The 19,123-nt window shown below is 49.4% G+C and overlaps 2 protein-coding genes across 5 annotated transcripts; one reads left to right on the top strand and one right to left on the bottom strand.

Annotated features, from left to right (window-relative positions):
- Window positions 1-459: 459 nt before the first annotated feature.
- On the bottom strand, window positions 460-8,153 carry CA9 (carbonic anhydrase 9). 2 transcript variants are annotated; one of them, XM_066256801.1, is made up of 11 exons: window positions 7,602-8,153; window positions 6,736-6,765; window positions 6,303-6,473; window positions 5,998-6,140; window positions 5,822-5,914; window positions 4,717-4,783; window positions 1,815-1,972; window positions 1,459-1,609; window positions 1,325-1,354; window positions 829-910; window positions 460-693 (listed from the first exon to the last, which is right to left on the bottom strand). In XM_066256801.1, the coding sequence occupies exons 1-11, from the start codon at window positions 7,993-7,995 to the stop codon at window positions 627-629; spliced, it is 1,386 nt and encodes a 461-aa protein (XP_066112898.1). In that variant the 5' UTR covers window positions 7,996-8,153; the 3' UTR covers window positions 460-626. The 2 variants fall into 2 exon arrangements, with proteins under 2 accessions (XP_066112898.1, XP_066112897.1); XM_066256800.1 differs by having other exon boundaries at window positions 1,474-1,609; window positions 7,602-8,024.
- ARHGEF39 (Rho guanine nucleotide exchange factor 39) lies at window positions 6,302-19,080 on the top strand. 3 transcript variants are annotated; one of them, XM_066256804.1, is made up of 11 exons: window positions 6,302-6,394; window positions 14,172-14,328; window positions 15,562-16,027; window positions 16,236-16,330; window positions 16,565-16,685; window positions 16,951-17,069; window positions 17,539-17,609; window positions 17,782-17,970; window positions 18,153-18,382; window positions 18,638-18,726; window positions 18,904-19,080. In XM_066256804.1, exons 3-11 carry the CDS (start codon window positions 15,890-15,892, stop codon window positions 18,917-18,919), a joined length of 1,068 nt encoding a protein of 355 aa, XP_066112901.1. In that variant the 5' UTR covers window positions 6,302-6,394; window positions 14,172-14,328; window positions 15,562-15,889; the 3' UTR covers window positions 18,920-19,080. The 3 variants fall into 3 exon arrangements, with proteins under 3 accessions (XP_066112901.1, XP_066112900.1, XP_066112899.1); XM_066256803.1 differs by having other exon boundaries at window positions 17,842-17,970; window positions 18,907-19,080; XM_066256802.1 differs by lacking the exons at window positions 6,302-6,394; window positions 14,172-14,328 and having other exon boundaries at window positions 15,833-16,027; window positions 17,842-17,970.
- Window positions 19,081-19,123: the final 43 nt, after the last annotated feature.

Raw genomic sequence — 19,123 nt, forward strand, 5'->3', positions numbered from 1 at the left:
TGCTTCCCCGCCAAATATGTGTACACCCTAATCCTGTGAAACGTTACCTTACATGGGAAAGAGACCTTGTGATTAAGCTAAAGATTTTGAGATGGGGAGATTATCCTAGGAGGTTACCTGGATAGGCCCGATGTAATCATAAAGGGTCCTTATAAGAGAGAGACAAAAAGGTCAAAGGCAGTTGTAGGAGATGTGACAATGGAAGCAAGAGGTTGGAGTGATGTGAGGCAGGGGGCCACAAGCCAAGGAATGCTTAGCTTCTGGAAGCTGAAAAGGGTAAGAAAATATTCTCCCTTTGGTGTCCAGAAGGAACCAGCCCTGCCGACACCTTGACTTAAACCCATAAGGTTCATGTTGGACTTCTGACCTCCACAAATCTAAGAGAATAAATTTGTATTACCACTAAGTGATAATTTGTTATAGCAGCAGTAGGAAATGGACACACCACCCTGATTTGGGTAACAAATGTACCTTCTACATATTTTATTAGAAACATTTATTTAAAAAAAAAGAAATCCTGGTGATTAAAAAGGAAGTGGTGTAATAAGTGGGACAGAATAAAGTCTCCAGCTCCCACTCAGATGCCTGTGGCTGGCTTCTCTGCACATTCTCCAAGCTCCAGGCCTCTAGGCAACAGTCTCCGTGACCTCTGCTGGATGGTAGCTAACAGTCCCTTTGGTCCCACTTGCACGTCTATGTGACAGGGAAGCCTAATCAGAAAACTGGCCCAGGATGAGCTCATTTGTGTACAATTTGCATGAAGCTGTTCTGGACTCCACAAAGGAAGTGGGGGCGGTGCCTGAGGGAGAGGGTCAGTAAAACTCATACCTTTGCTGCCTCTTCATTTGCACAAGGAAGGCGAGGCTGGTCACAGCAAAGAGAATGCCAAAAACCAGGGCCAGGATGTCACCTGTAGGGAAAGGAGAGCCTGCCTCAGGGAAAGAAGAGTCAGTGGGGCTCCCTCAGGGTCTACTGTGTATCTTCCCTCTCCAGCCCCAATTCTCCAGCTGCCTCCTGCATCTCAGAATCCAGAAGAGACCAGTGGAAGGGATGGATGGAGATGGGTTCCAAGGAAGGGGTAAGATAACCACCATTTTTCCTCCCTAAAAATGAAGTAAAATTTGGGAAGGAGGATGCTAGGAGATTGCTAGAGCTTCATTCTGACCAACTCTTGCCCTGGGGACAGTAAGGGAACCCCCACCTTGATCTGACACACTGTCCTATTGGGGGTGGAAGTCTGTCTTGCAGAAGGGAGAGGCTGTAGACGTGGTCCTGACTAGGGTTGTCCCCAGTGTCATGAGCCAGAGGAGGGACACAGACTTACCAGCAGCGAGGCAGGAATTCAGAGACTGGACTGAAGAGAAAAAGGAAACATTAGAACCAGGGCTGGGACCACCAATGACAGACCCAAGGGAGGATGAAAGACCTGTGGCTGGTGGACATGGTAATACGGGATACCAGACACAGCTGCACCTGGCTCAACAGTCTGTTCCACTCCAGCAGGGAAGGAGGCCTCAATCACTCGCCCATTCAAAGGCTGCGTGGCTCGGTAGTTCAGCTGTAGCCGAGAGTCCTCAGGTCCCCACAGGGAGCCAGAAAGGGTATGGAGCTAGGGAGGTCATTAGACAATGGACAGAGGGCTCATGACAAGGAAACAAAAGGATCACAGGCTTACTCTCAGCCAGGACCTCAGGTCTCCACCCTCCATGTCCCTCTCTTCCCCTACACAGCCCTTATGCTTCTTCTTCCTCACCTCATTCTATACCCCTTTCTCCCACACCCCCCACACCCCCACATGTTTGTTCCAGCCCCACCTGCTCAGCACTCAGCCTCACTGTCTGGTTGAACACAGTCCAGATGACCCCTTGGGCACAAGGGGGTGTGGTCAGAGACCCCTCATATCGGAAGTAGCGGCGGAGGTCAGAGGGCAGCAGTGCGGATACATCCAGTCCTGGGACCCAAGTCTCCGAGTCTGTGGAAAGGACCCATGCTGGAATCCCTAGAGGGCTCCCCTCTGAAGCTCTGGGGTATAGGATTACAGTTTCATATCCCAATTCCCTGAGACCAGTTCTTCACTAAGTGTATTCCTTCCAGTTAACTCAGCACAAGACAATTTAGGGCTTTGCAGTCTCGGAAAGAGAACTGCTCCTCAGTTCCTCCCTCTGAGTCTCTGCTTTACTTTCCATATAGGATAACATGCTGGACCACAGATTTAAGCTCAGAATAAATTTTTTTTAAAAGATAAAAGAAAGCTGAATAACTTATAAAGTGTTGGGTTATGACACAGTACCATAACCTGAATTTTGGTGTAAGTCGAAACACACCCTAGCCTAAGTCACTTACCTATCCTAACATGTTGTAAAATCATAATCTAGAACATAAGCCTGACCAGGTGGTGGCACAGTGGATAGAGAGTCGAACTGGGATGCCAACGACCCAGGTTCGAGACCCCGAGGTTGCCAACTTGAGCACGGGCTTATCTGGTTTAAGCAAAATGTTCACCAGCTTGGACCTAAGGTCACTGGCTTGAGCAAGGGGTTACTTGGTCTGCTGAAGGCCCACGGTCAAGGCACATATGAGAAAGCAATCAATGAACAACTAATGTGTCGCAACGAAAAACTGATGATTGATGCTTCTCATCTCTCTCTGTTCCTGTCTGTCTGTTCCTATCTATCCCTCTCTCTGACTCTCCCTCTGTCTCTGTAAAAAAAAAAAAAAAAAAAGAGTAAAAGAACATAAAAACACATCTAAGCCACAGATAAAGGAAAAGAACATAAATATACTGTACACTATACTATAGTAACAGAAAAATGACAAAAAATGGGTAAGCTGAAACACGTCTCAATTTTTTAAAGTTTTTATGGGAGTGAGTGTCATAAACTTGAAATGTCATATGTTGAGACTGTCATAACCTGAGGACCCTCTGTAGTTATAACTATAAAACACAGACAAAAACTCAAAAAGCACAGCTCTCTTTAGTTAAGCAAAACTTAAGGTCCAGTAGGATGAAATTTAAAAAGACCCAAAGTGATTGAGAGGGAAAAGATTTCCAACAAAAGCATTTACAAATTTAAAACATTTGATGCTTATGGCCTGGCCTTTGGTGGCACGGTGAATAAAGCTCAAACTGGAACACTCAGGTCGCTGATTCGAAACCATAGGCTTGCCTGGTCAAGGCACATATGAGAGTTGATGCTTCTTTTTTTCTTTTTTTTTTTTTGTGTGTGGCAGAGACAGAGAGAGTGAGAGGGATAGGGACAGACAGGAAGGGAGAGAGATGAGAAACATCAATTCTTCGTTACAGCTCCTTAGTTGTTCATTGATTGATTTCTCATATGTGCCTTGACCAGGGGGCTACAGCAGACCGAGTGACCCCTTGCTCAAGCCAGTGACCATGGGCTCAAGCTGGTGAGCCTTGCTCAAACCAGATGAGCCTGCACTCAAGCTGGCGACCTCAGGGTCTTGAACCCGAGTCCTCCACATCCCAGTCTGACATTCTATCCACTGTGCCACCGCCTGGTCAGGCGAGTTGATGCTTCTTGCTCCTCCCCTCTTCTCTCTCCTTTCTATCTCTCCTCTCTAAAAAATGTATAAATCTTTTAAAAAAAATAAAATGTTTTATGCTTATGAAAGAGAATAGACAGTTCTCAGAAAAATTTTAGCTCTCTAGACTCAACCTCAGAAATTCCAAACACTATTATTTTGGTCTTACTTGGTTTTTGTTTTATTTTGTTTGGTTCGTTGGTTTTGGGTTTTCTTTTATTTTTATTTATTTATTTTTTTTGTATTTTTCTGAAGTGAGAAGCAGGAGGCAGAGAGACAGACTCCCGCATGCACCCAACTGGGATCCACCGGTATGCCCACCAGGGGGTGATGCTCTGCCCATCTAGGCCATTGCTCTGTTGCAACCGGAGCCTTTTTAGCACCTGAGGCAGAGGCCGTGGAGCTGTCCTCAGCACCTGGGCCAACTTTGCTCTAATGGAGCCTTGGCTGCAGGAGGGAAAGAGAGAGATACAGAGAAAGTAGAGGGGGAAGGGTGGAGAAGCAGATGGGCACTTCTCCTGTGTGCCCTGGCCAGGGATCAAACCCAGGACTTCCACACACTGGTCTGACGCTCTGCCACTGAGCCAACCAGCCAGGGCTCATTAGTTTTGGTTTAAAACCATAAAAACTGTGGGCAGCCCTGGCCGGTTGGTTCAGTGGTAGAGCGTTGGCCTGGCGTGCAGGGGTCCCGGGTTCGATTCCTGGCCAGGGCACACAGGAGAAGCACCCATCTACTTCTCCACCCCTCCCCCTCTCCTTCCTCTCTGTCTCTCTCTTCCCTTCCCGCAGCCGAGGCTCCATTGGAGCAAAGATGGCCCGGGCGCTGGGGATGGCTCCTTGGCCTCTGCCCCAGGCACTAGAGTGGCTCTGGTCGCGACAGAGCAACGCCCCGGAGGGACAGAGCATCGCCCCTTGGTGGGCAGAGCGTCGCTCCTAGTGGGCGTGCCAGGAGGATCCCGGTCGGGCGCATGCGGGAGTCTGTCTGACTGTCTCTCCCCGTTTCCAGCTTCGGAAAAATACAAACAAACAAACAAACAACAACAACAAAAAAAAAAACTGTGGGCAGAAGTTTGCATTTGCCTGTTTGCCTCTGTTCAACTTCAGTTATCAAAATCATAGCTGTCCAGTTCACGTATCAACCCTTTCCCTGTGGAAGGGACCCCACCTTCATACCTTCCTCAGCGATTTCTTCCAAATGTGACAGCAACTGCTCATAGGCGCTGTTTTCTTCTGGGCCTTCCTAGGAGAGGACAGTGCAAGACAGTCAATACATGTATCTAGGGCTGGAGTCCTGAAGGTAAGGTGGGGTTCCCACAGTCCTTCCTCACTCCTCAGCTCTGAGAATGCTGGGGAACACAAAATCTTATGGATTATTACTCAGAGTTAATTTACTCGTACTCTGCAAACGAACCTAACAAGCTCTGTGGGCTAGTTCTCAATGGCAAATTGGAGGAGGAAAAGGAAGGTGGGCCACTAGGACACAAGGTCCTCATGACCTGGCCCCACTCCTGCAGACCACAATGACCTTTGTATTCATGTTACCCCTGCATTCACCTTTAAAATCCATGTGTTTGACTTTTGGAGCAAGGACATGTTATTTCTGAGGCACTTCCCTGAACTTTGTGCTTCGAGGCTGGCACTGAGGTGTCAGTTAGGGCATGAGTGAGCCTAGCACGTGTCTCCTCATCCCTCTATTTTACTAGCTTCCTCTAATGAGTGTAATGAGTGTATGTAGCCTTGATTATTACAGGTCCAAAGAGGTCACTAAATGTTTCTCTAGACTTTATTGCTAATTTCACAAAGGGGATATTATTGTTATAGGAGCATTAGAGAAAGTACTCTTCCTGATGTCCACTTTACTGCATGTCAATCCCTGAAATGGACTATATTCTTAAGTCTTTCCACATACCATTTGCTGTACATGAAACATCTCATTTTCTTTCTCACCAGTGAACTCTTTAAGTTTTACCTCCTCTGAGAAGCATTCCCTGACCACCTCTTTTACTCTGTCCTTTGTATATGTCTACCGTATCAGCCTCCTTCACTGGCTGTGGGCTCATTAGAAACAAGGACCCAAGGTTTCATAATCCTTGTTGAGGCTCGGTTCCGCCCCATCCCCCCCCCCCCATCACAGTAGGTGCCAAATAAATGAACTAATAAGTGAATGAGGATAAGAAGATGCCAGGGTGAGTGTACTGGGATGGGTCTCTGGGAGCAAGATACACGGACCTGGGGGCATGAGGAAGCCGGGATGGGGGAGGGGGTCCAAGGCTGGTACCTGCAGAAAGGCGGCCAACACCGCCAGACCCCCTGGGCGCCCCAAGGCCTCTTCAACTTTGGCAAACGCAGTGCTGAGGTGAACCACGTGGATCTGGAGAGGACAAACCGGGAGGAATGGGCAAGATCCCCTCCCCCAGCCCCTCTTCCTCCCTTTGTAGCCAGCTGCGCGCTCACCTCTGCAGGGAAACGGTGGCCGCCAACTGTGTGCTCCGAGCCTGGGCGACCTGCAGACCCCCAGTGCAGATGCAACTGTAGGGCCCGGTACTCCCGCCCGGGACCCAGGGCCATCTCCAGCCCGGGAGGCAGAGTCAGCTGCACTGTAGAGGGAGAGCCGGTGAGCGAGTGAGCCGCCCCTGCTCTGCGCCTGAGACCCAGCCTAACCCCCAAGCATTGCCCGACTGCCCCTCTTCCCAAAGCCGGGTTCCGTCCTTAGAGAGCCTCCGCCCCTGCCCTGAGGCTCCGCCCCAGGACTGCCTCACCGGTGTGGCCATTGTTGCGGAGGCGCAGTTTCGGGAGTGGCGGGAGCTCAAAGCCGAGGAGTTCCAGGGGTCGCAGGGCAGGGCAAAATGCGGTGAGCTCCGGACGGATATCTACCGGGGACTGGAAGCGGTCTGCGCAGGCTGAGGACACCTGGGGCCAGGGCGGGTCGCCTGTGGTGGGAGAGTTTGGACTGGAAGTCTAGTGATAAGATCAGAAACGTTTAGGGACACGGGGTAGAAAAAGTCTGAAGACCCTGGGGCGGGAAATAGAAATCAGGGATGTGCACAGAAACAGGTAGCAGGCGGCATCGGGGACTGGCACACACGCATGCGGTGGGTGGGATGCTCAGGAGTAGAGTTCAGAGATGGTTGGGAGTCAGATCAGTGGAGCTGGGTGCCCAGATTGGGTCTATGTCGGGGGTGGTTGTCTCACCTCCATACCGCCAATGACTGTGGTCATCCCCTGCACAAATGAGAAGGATTAGAGTCCAGGTTTTGAGTACAGCCTGTTCCCGGTGGCCAGAACGAAGTGGGCCCCCCTCACTAGCAGGGCTTCACAAACTCAGATGTCTTACAGGGGCCTACATAGCAGGCAACAGAAATGCCTAACTAAAGCTGACCAGATGTTAAAGCACAATAGAGTGCAGCCAAACGTAACACTACAGCGGTAGTGGGCCACACAGAGATCCCACTGGCCCTGGAGATACTGGTTTGCAACCACTGTGTTTAGTAAAATGGGTGGGGGGGTCTCAGTCCCTAGGCCCAAACAGTAGAGCATCTTTCCTCTCTCCCTTACTTATACCTCCTCCCTACCCATCCCTCTTCCCTCTCTGGTCTCCAGTTCTTTTCCCAAAGTTCCTGGCTTGGGAGTCAAGATACCAGTGCACCCTACTGGCTATTTCCTTCTTCCTAGATTTGTTTCTTCACCTTAAACTGAAGATGAGGTGACCTCTACAAACCCTTTCTGCTCTTCCTCTGGTACCCCCATTTTTTCTCTTCCCTCATACTCTTCTCTCTACTCTCATTTTCTCTCTTTTCATATTCCTAATCTCTTTCTCCTCTTGAACCTTTCCCTTTATTTCCCACTTCTTCCTACTTCATCTCTCCCCATCTATGCCGCATTTTTGCCTTTAGATCCGTCCTCTTTTAACTCTGAAAGGGGAGCCCCTGGCACTGGGAAAGCGACTGCAGAATACAGGCAGGATCCTCTCCTCTGAATAATCCCTGCCTGGGCTGGAGTTTAGTGAAAGGAAATACAAACCTCCTGGAGCCTAGATTTGGAGAGCTGGTGACCATTACCTTTGTTGTTCCTTTGAGCATTATTCTGGTGGCCTTCAGTGTGTCTGGGAGCCTCAACAGTGGGTAGATCCTCTAACTTCAGAGAGTCCTCTTCTCCTGTTCCAGTCTTCATTCCAGGTGGGTCCTCCTCTCCGGGTGGATCCTCTTCACTGGGCAGGTCCTCCGGGCCCAGTGGATCATCTTCCTCCTCTTCACTGGGCAGGTCCTCCGGGCCCAGTGGATCATCTTCCTCGGATGAATCTCCTCCCATAGAAGGAGTTCCCTGCATCCGGGATAGGCTCTGGGGATGGGCAGGTACCAAGAGCAGCAGTAACAGCAGCAGTTGGAGAGTGGAACCTGGAGCAGGGGCTGAGCTCAACAGAGGGAGCCAGGGGCTGGGGCACAGGGGAGCCATGTGGCTGACTGTACGGTGCACCAGACCTGGTGTGTACGGGCTGTACGTGCATTGGAAACAGGAGCTGGGTGGGGGAGGAGCAAGCCTGGAGGGGAGCAGGCTGACTCACAGAATGCCCTTTTGTAGGGATGGAGCCAAAGTCCCTCGGGTCTGTCTGGCCAGGTGCCCCCTCCCCGATACCATACCTTAGATTGGGGTGGAGTAAGGGCAGGTATATGCGTAGGCACAAGGTTATCGGGGTCATAGGACTCATGGGACCCATGGCACCACCTGGCACCACACAGGCTTTCCCTGGCACCGCCCGGCTGCCTGCCAGCCAGCCTCGGCTAACCCTGGCCTGCTTCCCAGCCCCAGGCAGGGAAGGGGAAAGACAGGGAACTGAAGCCCCCACATCCTCTGGCTGAGAGGGGAGCAGCCCATGTGTGCATCCCCTGCTCAGCCAGAGAGCAGGTAAATGGGTAGGGCAAGCTGCCACAGGAGCTTGGGGAGGGGAGCAGATGGGTAGGTGGGAGGTGAATTTGAGTATGAATGGAAAACTGAGTGTATGTAAGAGAGACTCTGATGGGCTTAAACTAAATTTATTCTTCATCATATTACACATGTGCTCAAAAACTTTCATTGACTACCAAAGTGTGTCCATCTGTCCATCTTCCCCCTCTAGTTGACTTCCACGTCTCTTCAAAATCTTATCCAAGAGACCTGCCTGCCTTATTCTTTCTACTGTCCCTCATAATCCAGCCAAATTAAACTATTTCCCTCCCAAACCTTTGACCACTTTTGTTCATCTAGCTCTCGCTGCCAGGAATGCCATTGACTCTTATAGGCAAAACTATTTACTTAACATCTACCATATGTCAGATGCTGGCTAGAGGTACAGAAATAAGACAGCTGCTGTCCCGAGAAGCTCATGCAGTGGTCAGCAAACTCATTAATCAACAGAGCCAAATATCAACAGTACAACAATTGAAATTTTTTTTGAGAGCCAAATTTTTTAAACTTAAACTATATAGCTAGGTACATTCCTTATCAAAGTAGTGCCTGCACGTGGTATTTTGTGGAAGAGCCACACTCAAGGGGCCAAAGAGCCGCATATGTGGCTCGCGAGCCGCAGTTTGTGGACCAGGGGAGGGAGTGAGAACAAAGATTTAGGGGAGAGCCTGACCTGTGGTGGCGCAGTGGATAAAGCATCGACCTGGAAATGCTGAGGTCGCCAGTTCGAAACCCTGGGCTTGCCTGGTCAAGGCACATATGGGAGTTGATGCTTCCAGCTCCTCCCCCTTCTCTCTCTCTCTCTCTCTCTCTCTCCCTCTCTCTCCTCTCTAAAAAATGAATAAGTAAATAAATAAAAATTAAAAAAAAAAGATTTAGGGGAGAGGTGAATTCTGCCTCAGAAAGTAATATAGGAGTAGACAAATTTGATCAGGGCTGTGAAGAAGTAGCAGTTCTATTTTGTAAAAACAATGGGGAGAATGGTGTTCTGGTCAAAGGGGAGGCATCAAATATTTTGAGTGGGAGAATGACAGAATCCAATTCCCATATTAGATCATATTAAGGGCTGGTGTGGAACATGGATTGGAGGGGGAGGGGGAGTGCTAGGAGACAAGTGAGAGGACCCCAAGACTAGGCTGGGATTCCCAGTCTCTGTCTACTCATTTAACAAACATTTGTTGAGCCTCCTCCAATCCTCCAGGTACTGTTCTAGGCCCTGGGGATACAACACTGGACTAGAGAACAGCCGCCACTGTTCTGTAGCTCACATTGTAGTAAGGCCCCTATGATTTCAACAAACCAGAAGAGAGTAAGACCATCTCAGGAGGTTCCTATCTGGAACATTCAATAGGTACGCATCTGTATGGTTGTGTAGGCTAATTAAATATATGGAAATATTTCTAAATCTGTTGGTAACTAGCCCCTCACTCCAGGGTGCTCCTGCTACCCCAGCTCCTCCCTGAGGACTCTCTTGACATCCTCAGGATCTCTTATCTAAAAAGGTAAATCCTGGCCTGAGCAGGCGGAGCATCGGATTGGGATGCAGAGGACCCAGATTCGAGACCTCGAAATCGCCAGCTTGAGCACAGGCTCATCTGGTTTGAGCAAAGCTCACCAACTTGGACCCAACGTCGCCGGCTCCAGCAAGCGACTACTCGGTCTGCTGTAGCCCCACGGTCAAGGCACATATGAGAAAGCAATCAATGAACAACTAAGGTGTCGCAACAAAAAACTAATGATTGATGCTTCTCAACTCTCTCCGTTCCTGTCTGTCTGTCCCTATCTGACTCTCTCTCTGTAAAAATTAAATAAATAAATAAATAAAAAGGTAAATCCTGGCACAGCAGGAACCCTAGAGCCCCACTTGAATGCCTCGGGCACCTTCCACTAGGATACTCTGATAGATCAGTGCTTGTGTACTCATTACCATGTTAAATACTTTTACTATCTCCCCTGTCTAAATCCCTTCTATTATTCAAGACCCAGCTCAAAGGCCACGGCCACTTCTTCCAGGAAGTCTTTCTTGACAAACTTCACCATAAGAAAAGTTAGCCACCACAGTGGTTTGTCTGCCCTTGCTAATAACCTTACCCACCATCTAATTCATATTAGGATGATTTATGACATTTTATCTGTTCTAAAAGCCTTGAGCTCCATTAGGGCAGGGTCCAGTATTTGATTGATTGAGTCATTCTTTTATTCTATTATTGAGCATTTTCTCTCTGCAGATCACTTTGCCTGGACTTGAGAAAAACCAGATTCACTAAGCCAACTTCCTTGCCCTCGGGGAGTTCATTGTCAATGACTTGTGCAAGTTGAACCACAACTGTTCTAGGAGCATGACTCTTCACATTTTTATGGCACCCCAAAATATCTTCCTTGTCAGAGTGACTATGATACTGTATACCAAATCTTGTATGGCCAGACAACAACTGTCCTTAAAATAGTCATTTTAGAATGTAATTCACCTAACCATCTAAGTTGCCATTTCTGGCACTAAATTAGCCATCCATCCATGGCAGTCCGATCCAGTGTGCACTCTGAATGGTCAGCTCTTCTCTTGGTCAGCTGTGTTGTCAGCACCTTGTTTGGACAGACACATGGAAGGTTCATGGTAATATTTAAATTCAGTGGGCCTGTACAAGAAGGAATATGGCAACAATTTATCTAGTTGTTGGGCAGATAAAATATATTATGCTCACTTTGTTAAAGGTGGCGCTGCCCACATGGAAGCCCGTCGCCCAGGTGATTGCTTGGAATGGGCGTGATTGTATTAATGTGTGTTGGGGGCAGACTGTGGGCAGGTAGGATCCTTATAGCCTGGGGTTTGGTTTTAGGACTAAGCCTTTCCCACCCTTTTTGATGTGTGGTGGTACAATCCCATCATGCCTCAGATAAGTGACTTTGTATTAGAGACTTCCCTATTTTGTATATTGGATTAAAGGGGTTTTGATTTCTGCACTATAAAGTGGGGCAGACCAGGAACTTGCTCTCTCCTGGTTCCTGAGATTAGCATTAGAGGAGAGAGCAGAAAAAGGAGAGCAGAGAGAGGCCACGTGCAGGAGGCCAGGAGAAGCAGCCAAGATGGCAGAGTGTTGAAGGAGAAGCCACTTTGTGCAGAGTTCGTGCAGGGAGAAGGAAGGAGATGGGGAACAGAGGTGGATACGTCTGGTGAGCTAGAAACCTTTGATTCTAGGAAACTTGGATAAGTCAGTAGCTTTGTGAGCACTGAATGAGTGGGTTTTGGAGCCCAGTGTGTGTTTTACTTGCCTGCTGGGTGCAAGCTAGGATTAAAGAGAATGACCCACCAGTTTTTGGCTCCGTTGTTTCTTTACCAACTGTCCAAATGCAATGCAAACCTGCATGTGAATGGCCATGATGGTGGCTCCTGGCCATACACTAGTGGAGGTAGAAGAGATTATGGGAAGAGACAAGCACCATGCTAACTGCAGTCTCGGGTCCTCATATCTAGACATCTCTCCCTAACACCAATCCCATCTTTATTTCATTTCCCCTCTTTCCAAATATTCTGAATGTTCCCATCTTTACCCTTTTTAGGTCTCTGTCAGGATCTCTTTGTACACTTCTCTGTGCCATTCCGTGTGCTCGCACCCCTCTGCTGCTTTCCGTTGGTATTTCAGAGTCCAGATCTGTGTCTAGGTGCAAATCTCACTTCCTTACAGCTCCCCAGTTTCACAAAAGCCATTCTTCATGGTGCTGCCTCTTTCTTGAGCTGTCTCTGTGTGTGATTGTGTCTTTGGTCTGGGTGGGGAACGTGGACTCTGACCCTGGGTCACACCTTTGCAGCTGGGAGTCTGCCAAAACCCAAAACAGGTGTGAGCTTCTAGAGTCTTGTTTCCTGAACCTCCCCAGGTTGGGACAGAGTGTACTCAGGACTGACTGACAGGGGCATCCCCCACCTGGCATATGACCTTAAAGCCAAGTCTTTGATCATTAGGGTCTGTTTCTATCCCAGGGTGGCAGAGGGGGGAGTTATTCGCTAGTGGGTAGAAGTAAAAGCCCCCCTACTCCTCAGTCATGGATTGGAAGCAGACAGCTCAAAGCCCTTCTGGGGCCTTGAGGCTGACCTGTAGTTCTGACCCACCTCACCATCTGTGTTAGTTTCCTAGGACTTCTGTGACAAATTACCACAAACTGGGTGGCTCAGAACAACAGAATTTTTTTTTTCAAACTATTTGAGAAAGTTTATTTAGAAAGTTGCCAAGATAGCTGGGCTGCGTAGGCTCAGGGAACAGGTTACAGAGGCAAAGGAAGGGCCTGTGGGGCTTAGGAGAGAGAATAAAGGTGATGCCCTGGGGGAGGAAGACGGGGAAGGGAAAGTAGCAGGCCAGCTCCCGGGAAGGAGAGCATGCCAACAGAATTTTTTCTCTCTCACAGTCCTGGAGGCTAGAAATCTGAAATCAAGGTGTTGGGGCCCTGTCCTTTTTGAAGGCTTAGACCCTCCTCTAGCTTCTGGTGGCTCCAGGCATTCCCTGGCTGTGGCTGCATAACTCCAGTCTCTGCCTCTAACTGCACATGGCCTTCTCATCTTGTCCATCTCTCCACTAGCTGTCTCTTTTAAGAACACTTATCATTGGATTTAGGGCCCAACTGGAATAGCTCAGAGTGATCTTATTTGAAAATTTTTGGACCTGTGGTGGCGCAGTGGATAAAGCAATCTGGAATGCTGAGGTCGCCGGTTCAAGACTCTGGGCTTGTCCGGTCAAGGCACAAACAAGAAATAAGTTGATGCTTCCCATTCCTCGCCTCATCCTTTCTCTCTCTCTCTCCCTCTCCTCTCTCTAAAATCATAAATAAAATCTTAAAAAAGCCTGACCAGGCAGTGGCGCAGTGGATGGAGCATCGAACTAGGATGCGGAGGACCCAGGTTCGAGACCCCGAGGTCGCCAGCTTGTGCACGGGCTCATCTGGTTTGAGCAAGGCTCACTAGCTTGGACCCAAGGTCGCTGGCTCGAGCAAGGGGTTACTCGGTCTGCTGAAGGCCCACGGTCAAGGCACATGTGAGAAAGCAATCAATGGACAACTGGGTGTCGCAATGAAAGACTGATGATTGATGCTTCTCATCTCTCTCCGTTCCTGTCTATCTCTCTCTCTGACTCTCTCTGTCTCTGTAAAAAAAAAAAAAAAAGTAACTTATCATATTGAATAATAAAATATAGAAATATATATATTTTTTAATCTTAAAAAAATTTTTTTGGCTTAATTACATCAGCAAAGGCCCTTTTTTTTCTCTCTTTTTTTTTCCTAAAAGTGAGAAATGGAGGAGGAACAGGAAGCATCAATTTGCAGTAATTGCTTCTTTTTTTATTTTTTAGATTTTATTTATTCATTTGAGAGAGAGAGAGAGAGAGAGAGAAGTGGGGGAGGAGCAGGAAATATCAACTCCCATATGTGCCTTGACCTGGTAAGCCCAGGGTTTTGAACTGGTGACCTCAGCATTCCAGGTTGACGCTTTATCCACTGCGCCACCACAGGTCAGGCAAGGCCCTTTTTCTAAATAAGTTCACATCCACAGGTTGTAGGGGCTAGGATATGGACATGTCTATATGGGGACTACCACTTGGCCCACTCTCACAGTCATTTTAGAACTGAAGTGGATGTACAGGATGAGAAGAAATGAGTTTGTATTCTCTTCTATCCATAATCCTTGTTCATATTCTTTGCAGGCAGTTTCATCCACTTCCATGGTTTCTATCAATACAAGTTCATGACAGCCAAGTATCCCCCAGCTGGACTCTTCTCCATGTCAGATCCATAACCACCTGCTTAATGGAACATCACACATCCTTGGTGATATGATTGAGTTGCTGGATTAAGCTAACCGTAGGACCTACCTGCATCTGGATTTTTCATAAGCCCATAAAATATCTTATTGTTTATCACTTTGAATTTCCTATTACTTGTGACATAGTCTTACTGATATAAATTCCTCCATGGCTTGGCCTCTGTCTCTCCACTGTGGCACCATAGGTCCAAAGATGTATCTCATTACTCTCTCCCTTGCAAACTGTGCTCTAGTCTTGCACTGCATGCATGTATGCATGCGTCTATGTGTTATCTCCAAGCTTTGTTCATGCTGTTTGTCTCTCTTTCACATCTCCCCCACTGCTAACTGTTTCACCAGGTTTTGCTCATGAAGGTATCAGTTCATATTGTTGCCTCCTCTAAGAAGCCTTCCCTGACTCCTAGATGGGGTCATTCCTGCCTGAAAAGAAGCCTATACATTCCTTGTAACATTTATCTCACTTTATGGTAACTTCTTACCATGTCTGCCATGCTGGACTATAAGCATCCATAACAGTGTAGGCCATATTTATTTATTTTTATTTATTTATTTTTATTTTTTTTCTGAAGTTGGAAACGGGGAGGCAGTCAGACAGACTCCCGCATGCGCCCGACCGAGATCCACCCAGCATGCCCACCAGGGGGCGATGCTCTGCCCATCTTGGGGCGAAGCTCTGCTGCAATCAGAGCCATTCTAGCGCCTGAGGCAGAGGCCATAGAGCCATCCTCAGCGCCTGGGCCAACTTTGCTCCAGTGGAGCCTTGGCTGCGGGAGAGGAAGAGAGAGACAGAGAGGAAGGAGAGGGGGAGGGGTGGAGAAGTAGATAGGTGCTTCTCCTGTGTTTCCTGGCCGGGAATCGAACCCAAGACTCCTGCACGCCAGGCCAATGGTCTACCACTGAGCCAACCGGCCAGGGCCAATTTTTCAAAAGAACTAAATAAGGAAAACCTGGTACATATTATGCTTGACTAGGTAGCTCATAGACTAATCAACTGAAAGCTTTTGCCTTTAGCTATAGTTAAGCAATTCTGAAACACCATGTTAGTTATTGACACCTGCTGACCAGAAGCGAATTGGCTGTCAATTTTGGAACAAGAAAACAAGGAACTTAAAACCTAAAAGCTTTTGTCCGGGGCCAATATATTTCAAACCTTGTGACTTTTGAGAGTTCCTAGCTGTAAAGAAGCATTGGGAATGACTGAGCCCCAGAGTCTGGCATGGGCCCAGTACAGAATACAGATTGTAACTATTGCCCCTTTCCAAATCCTACAGATGGAACACTAAGGCCCCGCCTATCTGCACCCCCAAGCCTCCTGACTCAAAGTTTAGGCTCTGCCCCAACTTAACAGAAGAGAACCACCTGCCCCACCAAGCCCTACTTCGGCGGCCGTCACACACCTTCGAGGCTGCCCCGGCGTGAGGCGAGGCGGAGGCGGAGGCGGAGACCAGACGCGGGTTGGCAGGCCTTCGCGCATGCTCCGTCCTACGCGCGGCCTCCCGGCCCCAGGGGCTGTGCTTTTTTACGCTGCCCCGCCCCCGGAGCAGTTAGGATTTGAATCTCCGGCGGGACCTGTCTGAACTGTCGACCAACCAGTTAGGCATGGAGATACCGGTCCCTATGGCTAGGTGCCCGGTGCAAGAGCAGCGTGCCCGTTGGGAGCGAAAACGCGCCCGAACCGCCCGGGAGCTGCTGGAGACCGAGCGGCGCTATCAGGAACAGCTGGGGCTGGTGGCCACGGTGCGGGCCCCGCACGCCCTCTCGTTCGGGGCGGGAATCCCAGGGGTGGGAGGATCTCTGTGAGGTCCTTGATCCAGAGTACGCGGGGGGCTGGAGAGATGTCTTGTCCGCCTGTATTGGGGGGCTGGGCAGACTTCTACAGATGCTAGCTATGCCAGACGTGGGCCTCTTCCTGCAAACTATATACCGCTGTTCTCTCCTTCCGCAGTACTTCGTGGAGATTCTGAGAGCCAAGGGCACTCTGCGACCACCAGAGCGCCAGGCCCTGTTTGGGCCCTGGGAGCTCATTTACGGCGCCAGCCAGTGAGTGGAAGGGGCGTGGGGAGGGGGCAGGAGGGAGAGCCCTGGCCTCTGGCAGTGCACAGAACTTGGAGTCGGAGACCTAGGTTCCTAGTTCGAGTCTGCTAATGACCTCACCTGTGGTCTTGGCCCATTGCCCCAGTTCTCCCATCTGTAAAATGGGGTAACAGCACCACCTCTGGGGCAGGGTCAAAAGCAGCAGTTCCTTGGCAGTTCTTATTGTCCTCACCCACGCAGAGAGCTGCTTCCCTACCTGGAAGGAGGGCACTGGGGACTGGGGCTAGAGGGCTTCTGCCCCCAGCTGGAGCTCTATACCCAATTTGCTGCCAACGCAGAGAGGTCCCGGACCACCCTGCAGGTAACCTAAACAAGACCTCAGGTCCTCCCCTTATTCCTCTCTTGCCCCATACATTTCCTCTTCATCTGGAGACCCAAACTTCATTCATACCGTTCCTGCATTCATAGAGCCCTTTGGGTGCCTAGTTCTGTGCTAAGTTCTCTGTAGAGAGACAGTTTCTCTCAGGAACACACAGCTTACTGAGGGCTGGGGGTGAATACACAGGTGAATACCATGTAAGGAGTGGCTTCTCTCTCTGCTGCCAACCCTTTCCCCTTCACTCCAGGAACAACTAAAGAAGAGCAGACGTTTCCGAAGGTTTGTGAGGCTTCAGGAAGGCCGCCCTGAGTTTGGGGGCCTTCAGCTCCAGGACCTGCTCCCTCTGCCTCTGCAGAGGCTCCAGCAGTGAGTGAACTCGCCCTGACTTAGCCAACTTCTCGAGTCTGTATGACTGACTGCTGCCCTCAGCTTTGTGGGAAACCATGAGGTCCACCCCGATGCCTCTCTCTGGGACAAACTGCTCCTAAAACTCTTTTTGCAAGAATAAGGTGAACCCCCTCGAGTACCTGGAGTCGGCAGCCTCAGGTCCTTAGCTGGGACTGTGGAACTCTACACTGAAGTGAGGGGGCCTGTAATAGGGCTTAGTGACAAGGTATTTGGAAGTTTGCTGAGATGAGAGGCTGTCCTTGACTCTTCAATCTGGGATGGGAAAGGCCATGTGGTATGAGCCCAGGTTTTGAAAGAGAGGCTACAATAGCCAGAAGCAGATCTTTCCTGGCTTTGCAATGGAAGTATGTGTAGGGCGTTGTTTCAGGCAGAGGGGATTCTGCCCAGCTCTACTTCCCTTCATAGACTTCTAATTGTCTAATTCTAGGTATGAGAATCTTGTTGTTGCTTTGGCTGAAAACACAAGTCCCAACAGCCCTGACCACCAACAGCTCACACGTATGTTCTTGCTCTGCCAAAATTCAGGCAGAAGGCTGCCTTTCTTGTTTCCCTTTCTGATTGTGAGTTCCCAACAATGTCTGGTATGACCCTATCTTCTTTTGACATATACATGATGTCCCTATCTACTATTCAAGAAGTTAGACACTGACCCTGATCTCCTTGGGAATAGCCTTTCACCAGTCCCGAGTCAAAGAGGTGCTGGGAATGGGGTTGCGGGATGTTGCTCCAGGGGCTGCTCGTCTGATAAGTGAGACTGCCCAGAGAGTCCACACCATTGGTCAGAAACAGAAGAATGACCAGCACCTCCGGCGTGTCCAGGCTCTTCTCAGTGGACGCCACGCAAAAGGGCTCACCTCAGGTAGTCTGTGTACTTCCCCCTCTGCCTTCCTCTGCCCTCTTTTTTTTCCTCTGCCCTTTTCTTACTCGTCTTTCTTCTGTAGTGCCAGCACATACCCCATTTCCTCAACCTCCCTTTTTTTCCATTCCCATGGATCATAGTCCAGGAGCTGTGCCGGAATAACAGCTCTCTCATTCCCCCAGGTCGCTGGTTTCTACGCCAAGGCTGGCTGTTGGTGGTGCCTCCCCGAGGAAAACCTCGGCCCCGAATGTTCTTCCTCTTCTCTGACGTGCTTCTCCTGGCCAAGCCTCGATCCCCATTGCACCTGCTGCAGAGTGGCACCTTTGCCTGCCGGGCCCTCTACCCCATGGCCCAGTGTCAACTCCACAGGGTCTTTGGCCACTCAGGAGGCTCTTGTGGTGGACTGCTCAGTGTAAGTAGTAAGATGGGAGTCCTGTGTAAGGTAGGAGAGGCCCAACATACACCTCAAATACCTATGCGCCTGTTTATCTCCTTGGCCTGGGCCCCTATTGTAGGAAATGAGCCATCTACACACAGAGAGGATAACTGGGTCTTGGAGTTCATAGCTGATTTTGACCTCAGTCTTGAATTACCCCCATGGGAGCACTAAGGCCTTCAGCTTTGACCTGGATTCTGAGCCATGCACTAAGAGGTGGTCTCTCCGTAGCTGTCCTTTCCCCATGAGAAGCTGCTGCTTATGTCCACAGACCAGGAGGAACTATTGCACTGGTACCACAGTCTGACTTTGGCCATCAGGTAAATTGTCTTTCTTTGGTAAGAGTGTTGTGATGAGACTCAGGAGCTAGAGATGGGCAGTTCTGATCCTGTGTCATGTCCTACATCTGTTTGGGACACCCCACCATGACCCCGACCCCATGGAGGATTTTGTCTGAATAGTGTTCATGCCAAGTCTAAACTCTTTTCTCCCCACAGCAGCCAGAAGAACTAGAAGAATCTTACAAATTCCAGAACTCAGGATACTTCAGGGATAGGTCAGAGTCAAGAGTACAAAACTAAACAAAACACAGAACCCTTCATGGTTGGAGAAGGGTTATTTTGTATTTGCCTGGGGCCAGGTTATCTGACCCGCTCTTAAAAGAGTCAGGAAACCAAGTCTGACCCAACTGAACCTCCGCTGAACCAGCCCTCCAGC

This window comes from Saccopteryx bilineata, chromosome 2 (assembly GCF_036850765.1).
Source record: "Saccopteryx bilineata isolate mSacBil1 chromosome 2, mSacBil1_pri_phased_curated, whole genome shotgun sequence".
NCBI lineage: Eukaryota > Metazoa > Chordata > Mammalia > Chiroptera > Emballonuridae > Saccopteryx > Saccopteryx bilineata.